Here is a 16,101-nt window from a genome sequence, read left to right on the forward strand (position 1 = left end):
TTATTCTATTTAGGTCAGATTTGTTACATTTGGAGCAAATAATACATCCATAATCCGTACGTAAGCGTTATAAAATGAAATTCTAGTATGTTGTATAATACTGTGATAATTACTGGCAGTGTGATATTTGCTTGTAATCTATTATTATTTTACCTAGAATGATAGTGTTGTGCTACAATGTAATGTATTCATCATAGACGAACATTGATCCTCTTAATCTATTTTTTATAATTTTATAAAGGTTGTGTGTTTGCATGTTAAAAGATAGTCTGTTATATTGGAAAATAGCTTATATAGCTAGTGTTATTACGTTTTTATTGTAACCTACTTATAAATATGATTATCATAATTATCTTATCTTATCTTAAAGTCCACAGATCTATCTGCAAAGTATACCATCACGCTAAATTTTCAGCATTTTAGTCAGTACCCAAAAAATTATTTAATGCGCATGTCCGTATTTACATTTATGAAATATTCTTCCGCAAATCATGTATGGATAGAAATATTCTTTTATTCATTTTAAGTTGAAATAATATTACAAAAATCTTCACTTTTATTGAATATTTTGTTAAATTTACGCTATTTTATGTGTGGTTATTTTTCAACTTATTTTAAAATGGACTACATTTTTTAGTAAATATTAAAGTGTGTGTTATTCGGTCCATGGATGGAGAAAAAATAAAATACGCCGAAACATGATTATAGGTCACATTTATCGCTATTAGCAGTCAATATCATCTTAACAATCATGTCAAATTGTGAGTGTTCAACGCGAATTATTCCTGCAGTATGTGCGTGGTCCATTTTGTTGGGAACAAGTGGGACATTTATAGCATTTGTGTAAGCATCAACTTTTTTTTATTTTCATTTTACAGGTGGGTGGGGAGAAATTATAAGAGATACAATTATTCGTGTGATTATAATTAGTACATGTATTCATAAGAAGGTAATTAGTTATGATCAATCAGTGCTTCAGAATTCTGATCAACATGCACCAGTTGTCATACTTGAATTTCTGTAAAAAATTACCCAGTCCAAATAATTAGATATGGATGAAGTCAAAAGAAAGTTATTTATGACATTTTATATTTATCATTGTGATATTTTTCTTAAAATTAATATGAAAAAGGCAAAGCCTCAAAGCGATTTTCTTTTACCGTGAAATAGTATAAAATGAGCATTTATTTTTATTTTACTTTTTCCGTTTTAAAAAATTGTCATTCGGTATTTTATGCACTGCTTCCGTTTATTCTGGTTCCCTGTCCTATTATAGTTCCCATACATAAGTGCGCAGGACACCAGACGTCACTTCCATTTTCAATCAGAATACCTCGGCTTTTATCGTTATCTTGTTATTCGAAAAGTTGCGATGTGTCAATACATTACTTCGGACAAAAGTTTTCAAAACCATCACTATCTAGCAGGTACTCACTTTACCGTAAAGCTCACTTTGCTAGCAGGCTTGTCGAGCTTGCTCTTATCAAGGTTTTTTGATTTTTTACATCAAAACAGAAAATATCAATAACACCTAAAATCAGTTTTAACAGTCATCGAAACGAATCAGGTTCAGCTCGTCCCTAAAACTTATTAGGCCCACGAGTCTGTTCGGCCCTAAAACGTACTTGGTCCCCTAGTCAGCTCAGCCCATAATTATATATTACTGGTAATGATTACTTTTATATGTTTTCATCACAACTTTCATTGTTTAACATTTTCACAGTAACAGACTCAATGATATTGAAAAGATTTATTGATATAAGTACCAATTTGTATGTGAATTTGTAGAGAAAGGAAGAATTAACATTTCATATGCATGTTTTGCCTACTTCAGATAGTTTTTTTGGTAAAAAATATCGTTCGAACAGCATTGGTCGTATTAAAGAACAAACAGTGTTAAATACAAAATTTTACATTTATTGTCATGAAAATTCAATCTAAAAACTATTAATGGATCAATATTTAACATATATTGTCTTGATATCTCCTCTTTACAAAGATAATTTCAAACAATACGTACATATGTATTCACAGCCAACTTTTTCAATTGCTGTTTGTTACTTAGTGATCGAACTCTGAATACTTTTATAGTAATTTACTCCTTAAAATTTATATAATTTATAAACTAAACAATCTATATCCTAATAGGTTTTTAATAGAGTGCCGAGTTCACCTGTGCCGAGTTGACCCGTGCCGAGTTGGTATAGGGCCAAGTTGACCCTTTACCCATCGAAATAACCCTCTTGCCTGGAACCTGGGACAAGTTTAATTATCCATGGGCAAGTTAAAATTGTAACCAGTCGCACAGGGATAAGACGATTTGATTTGATATTATCCCCTACCCCTACGCCCTCACCATTTCCTCCGGTCCCTGTTACAACCCCCAAAAATATGATTTAAAGTCAATTTCCACATAAGTATTCATAACACTATTACACAATTTCTGTTATACCTCTATACACTGTATATTATTAGTTATGCAAGGTTAGCAACTCCCTCGTCCTTCCAGTTTAGTTTTTATAGATGCAATGGTATTTCTTACACAACATTGTCTCCTTTTACTAAGTTTTAGCAATTCAGTCATAGAAATTTCTATGGTTACAAACGTGAATCAGATCTTGTCATATTTCATGTAACTGGCTGTTTCGGTGTTCATATATAATAAAACAAAATACTTTACACTGCTTAATATGGAAGATTTCATTGCATACGTATATCAATACTCTATTGATAGAGACCAAGTTTTTAAAAATATATTGAATGAGCTTAGTTATGACAGTGAATGTAAACTTGGGTAGAATCAAAGCTCTGGAAGGGCATAGGAGTTGCTACCTTTGTATAACTAATACTATAGAGGTATAATTAATGAAAATCGTGTAATAGTGTGACTGTCATATTATTGTAGTGGATCAGCATCAATTAGCCTGACTTTGGATAATAAGTGTGAATTCTTTCATAATTTTATAATCAGGATTGAAATTTAACTTTGGAAAAAAGAAGGTATAAACTAAGCACGATAAACAGAAGTTTCTTCATATTTATTTATAGTACTGAACAGTGAACAGTCCATCTTAATACCATAAAGGTAAATTAAATAATGTCCTATTGATTGAGCATTTGACTGATTATTGTAAAAGTAAGTAATAAATGTCACAATAGATAGAGGTAGAGGGCTAAGTTCAGAAGGAACCTACTGAATGGCAATTCCAAGGGTAACAGGCTTTGAAACAAATTTTTTTTCTTTCTTAATTTCCCTTCTTTTTGTACGAAACATCATGTGTTTTTGATTTGATTAATTTATTTGTTACTTTTTAATCAAGGTATTTTGATCTCATTTATTCCTCATTCTTGCCTATCAGACTGGCTTTTCAATTTCTGTTAGTTTTACCCATGCCGGAAATTTTATTTGGTATCAGGGGTGCCAGATGAGTTGCGTGCTGTACATTAATAACAATAGCACACTTTGGATAATTTTAATCTTATGAATGAAGTTGTAATTTCATATGCTGAACTTGTAAAAAAATAAATAGTTACAGGTGTAATGACATAAGATTTTAATGGAAAATTGTTATATTATATATTATTAATAATTATTAAGGTTAAGAGTTTTAAATATAATGAAATATGGTACAATATGCAAGAAAAAATATCTGACATATGTTTGCAGTTTGAATCATAAACCTAGCCTTATCTGTCTCTGGGGAGCCCCAATGGACGTGTCCCCTGCAGGACAGATATTTGGTTCAAACAGCAACATATGACAGATATTATCAAATCTTATATATTTTAACAAAATTTATGATAAACAAAAATAGTTCTGTTTATCGTGCTTGGACTATATTCGAATACTGCATAAATTTTGTATTTATAACAATTTGGAAAGAGATAAAAACAGGACTATCTATCTAATAAGGATAATGTCCGGTATTTCAATTTGAAAAAGGGTTGTTGAATAACGGGGTTCAGACAGTACGGTATATAAGTTTATTCATATTTCAGGTTCCCCTATCTGCTGACAATCACCATAGGATTGCCTATATATGTTGGTCTTCTCACATTATTTGTAATAGCCAACTTTGGGCTTGCTACTTTTATGGATCCAGGAATATATCCAAAAGGTAGGTCATTTACTGAATCTTGTGAAATCTGAGTTTTCAAAAATTTATATTTTAAATTGATAATGTGAAGAAAATTGATCAATCTCAAGTATTAACAATTTTTATGCCCCCGCCATGTAATGGCCGGGGCATATAGTGTTACCCTGTTCCGTCCTTCCGTCCTTCCGTCATTCCGTCCTTCCGTCATTCCGTCCTTCCGTCATTCCGTCCTTCCGTCATTCCGTCATTCTGTCATTCCGTCATCATCAGTTTCCGTTCATTATCTTAATAACGGTTGCACATATTCAACTCAAATTTGACATATGGATATGTCATGAGAAAATACAGGTCAAGTTCGAATTTGGTCATGGTTCGATGATTTTTGGCAGAGTTATGCCCCTTTTACTTTAAAAATAATATGAAATTTTCAGTTTCCGTTCATTATCTCCCCAACGGTACAACACATTCAACTCAAATTTGATATATGGATATGTCATGAGAAAATACAGGTCAAGTTCGAATTTGGTCATGGTTCAACGATTTTTGGCAGAGTTATGCCCTTTTTACTTTGAAAATAATATGAAATTTTCAGTTTCCGTTCATTATTCCCCCAACTGTACAACACATTCAACTCAAACTTGACATATGGATATGTCATGAGAAAATTCATGTCAAGTTCGAATTTGTTCATGGTTCGATGATTTTTGGCAGAGTTATGCCCCTTTTACTTTGAAAATAATATGAAATTTTCAGTTTCCGTTCATTATCTCCCCAACGGTACAACACATTCAACTCAAATTTGACATATGGATATGTCATGAGAAAATACAGGTCAAGTTTGAATTTGGTCATGGTTCGATGATTTTTGGCAGAGTTATGCCCCTTTTACTTTGAAAATAATATGAAATTTTCAGTTTCTGTTTATTATCTCCCCAACAGTACAACACATTCAACTCAAATTTGACATATGGATATTTTTTTAGGAATGCCCAGGTCAAGTTCGAATTTGGTCATGGTTCAATAATTTTTGGCAGAGTAATGCCCTTTTCACTTTGAAAAAAATATGAAATTTACAGTTTCTGTTCATTATCTACCCAACAGTATTACATATTCAACTCAAATTTGACATATGGATATGTCAAAGGAATGGGCAGGTCAAGTTGGAATTTGGTCATGGTTCGATGATTTTTTGGCAGAGTTATGTCCCTTTCACTTTGAAAATAATATAGATACATCTTAGGAATAGGCAGTTTAAGTTTGAATTTGGTCGTGGTTCAATGATTTTGGACAAACTTATCTTTCTTGAATATTGGAAAAATTTTGAACTTTCAGTTTCAGCACTCATACTTTTGTGGAAATGTATGTAGCCATTATTTTGGCTACAAATATGAAATATGCTATTTTCAAAAGGATAAGACTGAATAATTTCAGTGCCTTGAACATTGTATGAAAATGGTTTGTGTTAACATTGAAAAGTTTTAAGGGCTTTGAACTTAAAATGAAAACAATAATTTGTGCAAACAAATTTGGAACTAAATATAATAACATCTGAAATTTTGGCTGCATGCGGGGGCATCCGTGGCATGATGACACATTTCTAGTTACAAATATAGATGTATCTGTGTCCAGTGAGTCTCTACTTAAAGCTCAGACCCATGTTCTTTTACGGGGTAGCAAAGAACTTACCGCAAAGTAATACTTGATATTTCTGTATCATTTTGTTGATGTGTTAAAATGACTCCTCTGAGGTTTTTTTGACATGACAGGACTGAAAATATTTATCTGAGATTTGTGTAACAACTGATTTCTAGCAGGTCTGGACCAGTAACCAGAGTACAATTTTTTTTAGCTCATTCCCTCACCCTGTTTTTAGCTCACCTGTCACAAAGTGACAGGGTGAGCTTTTGTGATCGCTTTTCGTCCGGCGTCCGTCCGTCCGTCGTCCGTCCGTCGTCCGTCCGTCCGTCCGTAAACTTTTGCTTTAAATGACATCTCCTCATAAACCACTAGGCCAATTTCATCCAAACTTCACAGGAATGTTCCTTTGGTGGTCATCTTTAAAAATTGTTCAAAGAATTTAATTCCATGCAGAACTCTGGTTGCCATGGCAACCAAAAGAAAAAAACTTTAAATATCTTCTTTTAAAAAACCATAAGAGCTAAAGCTTAGATATTTGGCATGAAACATCTTCTAGTGAGTGTCTACCAAGTTTGTTCAAATAAAAGCCCTGGGGTCAAAATTGGCCCCGCCCCTGGGGGTCATTGATTTTCCCTATATGCATATGGTAAAAACTTAAAAAATCTTCTTTTAAAGAACCGTAAGAGCTAGAGCTTAGATATTTGGCATGAAACATCTTCTAGTGAATGTCTACCAAGTTTGTTCAAATAAAAGCCCTAGGGTCAAAATTGGCCCCGACCCAGGGGGTCATTGATTTTCCCTATATGCATATAATAAAAAACTTAAAAAATCTACTTTTAAAGAACCCAAAGAGCTAGAGCTAAGATATTAAGCATGAAACATCTTCTAGTGAGTGTCTACCAAGTTTGTTCAAATTAAAGCCCTTGGGTCAAAATTGGCCCCGCCCCGGGGGTCATTGATTTTCCCTAAATACATATAGTAAAAACTTAAAAAATCTTCTTTTAAAGAACCATATGAGCTAGAGCTTAGATATTTGGCATGAAACATCTTCTAGTGAATGTCTACCAAGTTTGTTCAAATAAAAGCCCTGGGGTCAAAATTGACCCCGCCCCAGGGGGTCATAGATTTTCCCTATATGCATATAGTAAAAACTTAAAAAAATTTCTTTTTAAGAACCCAAAGAGCTAGAGCTAAGATATTAAGCATGAAACATCTTCTAGTGAATGTCTACCAAGTTTGTTCAAATAAAAGCCCTGGGGTCAAAATTGGCCCCGCCCCGGGAGTCATTGATTTTCCCTATATGCATATGGTAAAAACTTAAAAAATCTTCTTTTAAAGAACCATAAGAGCTAGAGCTTAGATATTTGGCATGAAACATCTTCTAGTGAATGTCTACCAAGTTTGTTCAAATTAAAGCCCTGGCGTCAAAATTGACCCTGCCCCAGGGGGTCATTGATTTTCCCTATATGCATATGGTAAAAACTTAAAAAATCTTCTTTTAAAGAACCCAAAGAGCTAGAGCTAAGATATTTAGCATGAAACATTTTCTAATGAGTGTCTACCAAGTTTGTTCAAATAAAAGCCCTGGGGTCAAAATTGGCACCGCCCCAGGGGGTCATTGATTTTCCCTATATGCATATAGTAAAAACTTAAAAAATCTTCTTTTAAAGAACTCAAAGAGCTAGAGCTAAGATATTTAGCATGAAACATGTTCTAATGGGTGTCTACCAAGTATGTTCAAATAAAAGCCCTGGGGTCAAAACTGGCCCCGCCCGGGGGGGTGGTCATTGATTTTCCTTATATGTGTATAGCAAAAACTTAAAAATCTTCTTTGGAAAAACCCAAATAGCTAGAGTTTAGATATTAAGCATGAAACATCTTTAAGTAAATTTCTACAAAGTTTGTTAAAATAAACGCCCGGGGGTCAAAACTGGCCCTGCCCCAGGGGTGACATTGTTTTTAACTATATGTGTATAGTAAAAACTTTAAAAATCTTCTTTTAAAAAAGCCAATGAGCTAGAACTTAGATGTTTAGCATGAAATATCTTCTTATGGGTGTCTACCAAGTCTGTTCAAATAAACAAATAAAAGCCCTTGGGTAAAAATTGGCCCGGGGGTGGGGGGCCTATATACAGGTGAGCGACCTCAGGGCCATCATGGCCCTCTTGTTTCAGAATAATCATTTCATTGGATAAAATTATGTGGTTATATGGCCTATATAAATGGCTGTTTGGAAATATAACCTGAGCCGCTAGGCGAGGGTTATATTGCAAACAACTGTTTATATATGGTCATATAACCTGTCAGGAATATTTATAATGAATTTATAATGCAGTAAACATTCTTATTTAGAGAAAAAAATGAGATTTCTTAGGTAGTTGACAGCAGCCATGTATATAAAACTATATACATTTGTATAAACGTCAAGATTATCCAATGGAAAGTGACGATACAAACGTGCAGTATTATATAAACCTATATAAACCTCAGGATTATCCTATGAAAAGCGACGTTACAAGCTTGTAGTATTATAAAAATACAATTATAGTTACATTTGTTTAGTGAGTTAATATTCAGTTTAATTTTGTATGACAGCCCATGAGGATGAGGTTAAGGATGATGATTTTCGGGCACCTCTATATAAGAATGTGGAGATTAAAGGGATTACAGTGAGAATGAAATGGTGCACAACCTGCCAGTTTTATAGACCTCCTAGATGCTCACACTGTAGTGTTTGTAACACATGTATAGAGGTAACATTTATAATTAATTTATGTAGTTTTAATTAATTGTTATATGTGTTATTTTTGTTAACCAGGAAAACTTTGATTATAAGATTGGTGATAATTATCTACTACACAAACTTTTCTATCTCCAACGTTTCGAGGGTTTATTTCGAGGGGTTAAACCCCTCTTTTTGAAGGAGTTTCTGTTTATTTTTATAAATCACATATTTATCTTCTTACATGTCTTATCTTACACAATGTTATATATATACAGGAAATAATTATGTGATTTATAGAAATAAACAGAAACTCCTTGAAAAAGAGGGGTTTAACCCCTCGAAATTTTGGAGATAGAAAAGTTTGTGTAGTACATAAATATTAACTGTTTCCAGAATGAATTGAAGATTGGTTATGTTTGGGCTTGTGGGCAAAAAACAATTATTCCTTCGTTGAGAAATTCCTACTCCTAAAGGGCTTTCAGCCACTAGTTTCAGTGCCTTTTAATGCAATAGGTTGAGTCTTTGCTCATATTGAATGAATGATGTGAGGGGCTTTTGCTTCTTTCATATTTTCCAGCTAGCTTACCAAAGGTTGATAATGCTGTACTCATGCCCGCTTATGTCTGATAATCAGTTAATACATTTAAGTCTTTCTTATAGTTGTGATGATATATGTAAATCATAAATGCTTAGAACTAAGTAATTAGTACATAGATTGGTATAAATACAATTTTTACTCTACTCTGCCCCTGAGGACCTATAATTTACTGCAGTTTTACACAAATGCTTACATTTGCAGATTAGATTTGTTGCAGTTTTATACTTATGCTTAGTCTTACAGATTAGTTTTGATACAGTTTGAAACTGACATTTTATTACATTTTAAATATCAGTGTTTTTATGCCCCCGCCATGTAATGGCAGGGGCATATAGTGTTACCCTGTTCCGTCATTCCGTCCTTCCGTCCTTCCATCCTTCCGTCCTTCCGTCCTTTCCGTCCTTCCGTCCTTCCGTCATTCTGTCATTCCGTCATCATCAGTTTCCGTTCATTATCTTAAGAACGGTTGCACACATTCAACTCAAATTTAACATATGGATATATCATGAGAAAATACAGGTCAAGTTCGAATTTGGTCATGGTTCGATGATTTTTGGCAGAGTTATGCCCCTTTTACTTTGAAAATAATATGAAATATCAGTTTCCGTTCATTATCTCCCCAACGGTACAACACATTCAACTCAAACTTGACACATGGATATGTCATGAGAAAATACAGGTCAAGTTCGAATTTGGTCATGGTTCGATGATTTTTGGCAGAGTTATGCCCCTTTTACTTTGAAAATAATATGAAATATCAGTTTCCGTTCATTATCTCCCCAACGGTACAACACATTCAACTCAAACTTGACATATGGATATGTCATGAGAAAATACAGGTCAAGTTCGAATTTGGTCATGCTTCGATGATTTTTGGCAGAGTTATGCCCCTTTTACTTTGAATAATATGAAATTTTCAGTTTCCGTTCATTATCTCCCTAACGGTACAACACATTCAACTCAAACTTGACATATGGATATGTCATGAGAAAATACAGGTCAAGTTCGAATTTGGTCATGGTTTGATGATTTTTGGCAGAGTTATGCCCCTTTTACTTTGAAAATAATATGAAATTTTCAGTTTCTGTTCATTATCTCCCCAAAGGTACAACACATTCAACTCACATACGGATGCGTCAAAGGAATGCGCAGGTCAAGTTCAAATTTGGTCATGGTTCAATGATTTTTGGCAGAGTTATGCCCCTTTCACTTTGAAAGTAATAGGAAATTTTCAGTTTCCGTTTATTATCTCCCCAATGGTACAACACATTCAACTCAAATTTGACATATGGATATGTTTTTGGAATGCCCAGGCCAAGTTCGAATTTGGTCATGGTTCAATGATTTTTGGCAGAGTAATGCCCCTTTCACTTTGAAAATAATATGAAATTTACAGTTTCTGTTCATTATCTACCCAACAGTGTTACATATTCAACTTAAATTTGACATATAGATATGTCAAAGGAATGGCCAGGTCAAGTTGGAATTTGGTCATGGTTTGATGATTTTTTGGCAGAGTTATGTCCCTTTCACTTTGAAAATAATATAGATACATCTTAGGAATAAGCAGTTTAAGTTTGAATTTGGTTGTGGTTCAATGATTTTAGACAAACTTAACTTAAAATGAAAAAAAATTAATGCACCATCTGAAATTTTGGCTGCATGCGGGGGCATCCGTGGCATGATGACACATTTCTAGTTTTTCTTTATATAACTACTACCCTAATACGGTACTGTTCCCAATAGAAAATAGACATTAAAATTCCCAATTTCCAATGTTTAAATTCCCAAAATGGCTGTCCAAAATTCCACAAGCCCAACTGATTTCTCTGAAATCATTTAAATCCAACATATTCATATAAATCACCACTCAATAGTTCTACCTGGACAATGGAAGCTGTTAGCTATCTTTATTCATGATGACTCATCTTATTTGTAGCTGAAAAAATGCATTAAAAAAATCCCAATGTAAGTCAAAATAATGCAATTTTTCCCAATCAGTCTGGTACCGGCAATATTCCCAAAGTAGAGAAAAAAACACTGTATATTAATAGAGAAGAAATCATTTGTTAGAAACCACAAACTATAATTGTTCTATTGTTAAAGTAAAAGTAAAAATATGTTACTATACAGATGTAAGGAAAAGTTTCAAATTGTCCTAGGTATGTTTGCCAGAAAATTTACTATAAAAGGATGGTCATTTGTCTGGTCAATAAAAGATGTGTATTTTTTATATAATTTAATGATCAGTGCAGTAGAGTATAGGAGAATGTGACTGTAAAATGTATGATAGTTTTATTGAAAAATGTTGTCTTGTCTGCAGCAAGGCAATTAAAACTATGTCTTATTATCTCAATAAAGATATGTTCCCTGTATTGTGCACAAAAGTATAAAGTTTGTTGTCCCCAGATTAATTAGGGAGAGATCTTTTCTATCTGCAGCCAAGTGAAGGAATTTCCTGGACATTTTGAATGAAGAGATTTTTAGACAAGAAAATTGATGTAGTGTCACATGGCTTTTCATTTTTTTCACCTCAAGAGCAATAATATATAGATTATACATAGATTTGTATGTAACATTAAAAAATTATCCCAGGGTAAAATTCTTTTACCCAAGGCTTTAGTTGTTATAATCTATGATGAAACAACAAATGTCTGTGGTGCTCATACTCATAGTCACTCTGGTCGTGACCTTTCAAAGTAAACCATGTAAAATTTCGAGCAGAATGGCAGCCATCTTTATTTTTGAAGAAAATAGACCATATGACCAGATTTTTACTGTAAAACATACTGTTACTTATGTAACAATACAAACTTGTTAGTCTAGTTGTACACGTGCATTTATAATAAGAATAACTCCCAATTTGACCTATGGAAAATATACATAACAAAAAAAAGTGGGGTATAAATAAAAGATATGAAGTTAGGGAATTTTCATGCTTTAGCTGGAGGTTAGGGAATTGTCATGTTTTAGATTAGGGAATTTTAAAGTTTTAGAGGGAATTTTTGCTAAAATTGCAGTAAAAAAACTCCACTATATATATGTAATGAATGTAGAAATTATGTATAAAAATCATATCAAAACCCCTTGCAGTAACAATGTACAATTACAAATCCAATGCAGAACAGGTTTTATTCTACAATTATAGCATGGGGACAGTAAAATGCTAAGATATAGACTGCTTTTCCAGGTTACATTTTAAAAGATTCAACTTTGTTTTGTATATGCCTTGAATAAACTAGACTTGGAATCATGTAGTAGTTAATTAGATTTACAGAGAGATAAACCAATGTTTAAAGTGAAAGTCTCACTGATTGCAGTTTGTCTGTGTTCATTAGACTCTCATCTCTCACTCATCTCTGTATATAGGCAAGTTAAATGGGTAACAAGGAAATGAACGTAAGCAATTTAGGAATATTTATTATGTCTTCTGTGTAAAATAAGAGTTGATGAGATCAGTTCTGAAAAATTTCTGTGATTGTTGCCTACAACAAAATGATACAAATCAGTTCATAAAAATAGATAATTTTGTGGAGTTTTTTTTCCCCCAGGATTTGTGACAAAGCTTCATTTTATTTATCCATTTTGAATATACATGTATATATATTTTCTTAAATTAAAACACAGTATATAGAGGATATATGTTTGTTTTGCACGTACATGTAAGATTGAAATATATTTCACTGAGTGGACACCAGATGCAATATTTTCACGAGTGGCATAGTGAAAATATAATAGCTGGTGATCATGAGTAAAAAATATTTCAATCTTACATGGAAAACAAACAAATTTTCTACAATTTATTTCATGAGTTTTAAATGATTTTAAGTCATTTTTAGCTCGACTTTTCTATGAAAAGGGGAGCTATCCTACTCGCCCCGGCGTCGGCGTCGGCGTTGGCGTCACACCTTGGTTAAGTTTTTCGTACCACCCCACTTTATTTCAGAAGTATTACAAGTATGGCTTTGAAACTTACCATACTTGTTCACCATCATAACCTCCATCTACAGACAAGAGTACATAACTCTGTCAAGGTTTTTGACAGAATTATGGCCCTTTTTTAGCTCGACTTTTCTATGAAAAGGGGAGCTATCCTACTCGCCCCGGCGTCGGCGTTGGCGTCACACCTTGGTTAAGTTTTTCGTACCACCCCACTTTATTTCATAAGTATTACAAGTATGGCTTTGAAACTTACCATACTTGTTCACCATCATAACCTCCAATTACAGACAAGAGTACGTAACTCTGTCAAGGTTTTTGACAGAATTATGGCCCTTTTTTGACTTAGAAAGTGTATTGAGCTTGGTTAAGTTTTTTGTACCACCTCACTTTATTTCAAAACCATTGGAGGTATTGCTTTGAAACTGACCATACTTGTTTACCATCACGACCTTCATCAACAGACAAGAGGACATAACTCTGTCAAGGTTTTTGACAGAATTATGCCCCTTTTTGACTTAGAAAATACATTGAATATGGGTAAAATCCACTTATTGCCTTAACCCTTTGAGATATTGCTTTGAAACTTTTAATGCTATTTCACATCATTACCCCCATCTGTACGCAAGAGAAGGTAACTCTGTCAAGGATTTGTTTTAAAAATTAAGGCCTTTTATCGACTTAGAATCTTGGTTAAGTTTTTAGTACCAGTCCACTTTTTGACTGAACTGTTTGAGATATTAATTTGAAAGTTGGAATACTTGTTTACAATCATGATTCCCAAACATGTCCAGGAGAAGGTAATTCTGTCAAAGATTTTATTTGAATTATGGCCCTTAACTGTCAATGTTTTGTATTATAGGCAAGCACTAAAAAACTTAAAAAATCTAAAAAAATTCATTCCTATCCACTTGTTCACTTTACCATAAATTATGTCATATAAACATTGCTGTAATATTCAAGGGTATCAAACAACTAGTTCACTTTAAAAATACAGAGATTCTTGTATTGCCTTTTACTGCAAAAACTTTTTTTATTGGCAAGCAATAAAAAAGTCGAGCGCGCTGTCTTACGGACAGCTCTTGTTGACTTAGAAAGTGTATTGAGCTTGGTTAAGTTTTTTGTACCACCTCACTTTATTTCAAAACCATTGGAGGTATTGCTTTGAAACTGACCATACTTGTTTACCATCACGACCTTCATCAACAGACAAGAGGACATAACTCTGTCAAGGTTTTTGACAGAATTATGCCCCTTTTTGACTTAGAAAATACATTGAATATGGGTAAAATCCACTTATTGCCTTAACCCTTTGAGATATTGCTTTGAAACTTTTAATGCTATTTCACATCATTACCCCCATCTGTACGCAAGAGAAGGTAACTCTGTCAAGGATTTTTTTTAAAAATTAAGGCCTTTTATCGACTTAGAATCTTGGTTAAGTTTTTAGTACCAGTCCACTTTTTGACTGAACTGTTTGAGATATTAATTTGAAAGTTGGAATACTTGTTTACAATCATGATTCCCAAACATGTCCAGGAGAAGGTAATTCTGTCAAAGATTTTATTTGAATTATGGCCCTTAACTGTCAATGTTTTGTATTATAGGCAAGCACTAAAAAACTTAAAAAATCTAAAAAAATTAATTCCTATCCACTTGTTCACTTTACCATAAATTATGTCATAATAAAATAATTCTTCACTAAATATCTTAATGCTCATGGCCATTGTTCACTTTAAAAATACAGAGATTCTTGTATTGCCTTTTACTGCAAAAACTTTTTTTATTGGCAAGCAATAAAAAAGTCGAGCGCGCTGTCTTACGGACAGCTCTTGTTTACTTGTTTTGCAGCATAACATGCATTCTTCTTCATGATGTCATCGTACCAGTGTTGAAATTTAGTTCTGTAAAATTTTTGAATTTGTTACATTTTTAACACATTATGTACCGTATGCAGTTATTTACTTGTTGCTCCTAAAGAAGCAAAATTTACATACGACGAAATTTATTTCAGTTGATAATTCCATTTAGTTATTATGAAATATTTTTTTCATCCGCATTCAAATATAGTCTGGCTATAGTGAAAATTATCAAATAGAATTTCACTGTGAAAATTATCAAATAGAATTTTACTTTCTTCTGCAAAGCATGTAATAAGATAGTAATCCAGAACATAATTACCTTATAAAGATAAAAACATTTTGTTTAACATATATTTTTATTCTTTATTTCATTTTTTTTTTTTGCAGACATTTGATCATCACTGTCCATGGGTGAATAATTGTATAGGACGTAGAAACTACAGATATTTTTTCCTTTTCCTGTTATCACTCAGCACCTTAATGGTGTCCTTGTTTACATTAAGTCTCCTACATGTACTTAATCATAAAGACAATTTGGCGCTTATAGGAAATATTGTATGGTAAGTATTAATATTGTTTCTTTTGTTATTGCTTCACAAGATATTTAAGCTCAACACTGCTTGTTAATTGGCAAGTGTCATTTTTCTGTGACTGAACAAAAACTCCGCATGAAAAATGGTCATATTTCTTCCTAAATTTCAAAATTCCATAAAGAATGTAAGTTTTGAAGCTATTTATAAGATTTTAAAATACTGGCAGCAGAAATTTGAGTCCATTATAATTATGTTAGGCCATTAAAGGCTATAAAACTATCTCTCATAAAATATTTTTAATATTAAATTGATAATTATACTAAGTTTTAATCTGTCAATTGTGTTGCAATCTATATGCTTATTGAAACACTCTGTACCTGGAACTAACCAGTACTAAGCAAAAGTGTTAAGTTCTGTGCTCAAGAAAACACCCAGATTACCATGCTCAAGGAAACACCCAGATTACCATTTTTCAGTATCTTAAGAACCATACACTTTAAGCAATAAAAAAGCCTTTCCCTTCTTCTATAGATTGAATGACAGGGGAAGATTTTTTGTGTGTGTGTTTTTTTACTTAGACTAGCGATATAGGGCCAAGAAGGCTGTCTTGTTTGTCTCCTAATGCAAATGTACTCTGTCTTCTACACATGCTGAACATCAGTGTATGGCTATAGCAAAATGTAACAGAATTATAGCTCTTGTGGGAAAT

The 16,101-nt window shown here is 33.1% G+C and overlaps 1 protein-coding gene across 3 annotated transcripts in view; it reads left to right on the top strand.

Moving 5' to 3' along the window:
• Positions 1-333: 333 nt before the first annotated feature.
• The window catches only part of LOC132715469 (palmitoyltransferase ZDHHC8B-like), a 37,100-nt gene continuing 21,332 nt past the window's right edge, over positions 334-16,101 (top strand). For 2 of the 3 annotated variants that reach the window (XR_009623688.1, XM_060698472.1), the window contains exons 1-4: positions 350-843; positions 4,000-4,118; positions 8,331-8,488; positions 15,247-15,419. Coding sequence is in view for 2 of the 3 variants with exons in the window: in XM_060698472.1 (XP_060554455.1) it covers positions 752-843; positions 4,000-4,118; positions 8,331-8,488; positions 15,247-15,419 (542 nt within the window). In the remaining variant the exon portion in view is untranslated. Of the gene's footprint in view, positions 844-3,999; positions 4,119-8,330; positions 8,489-15,246; positions 15,420-16,101 lie in introns of all 3 variants that reach the window. The other variant, XM_060698474.1, reaches the window with a different exon arrangement.

The sequence above is a fragment of the Ruditapes philippinarum genome, unplaced genomic scaffold (genome assembly GCF_026571515.1).
Source record: "Ruditapes philippinarum isolate M1 unplaced genomic scaffold, ASM2657151v2 ctg791_1_1_1_1, whole genome shotgun sequence".
NCBI classification, from domain to species: domain Eukaryota; kingdom Metazoa; phylum Mollusca; class Bivalvia; order Venerida; family Veneridae; genus Ruditapes; species Ruditapes philippinarum.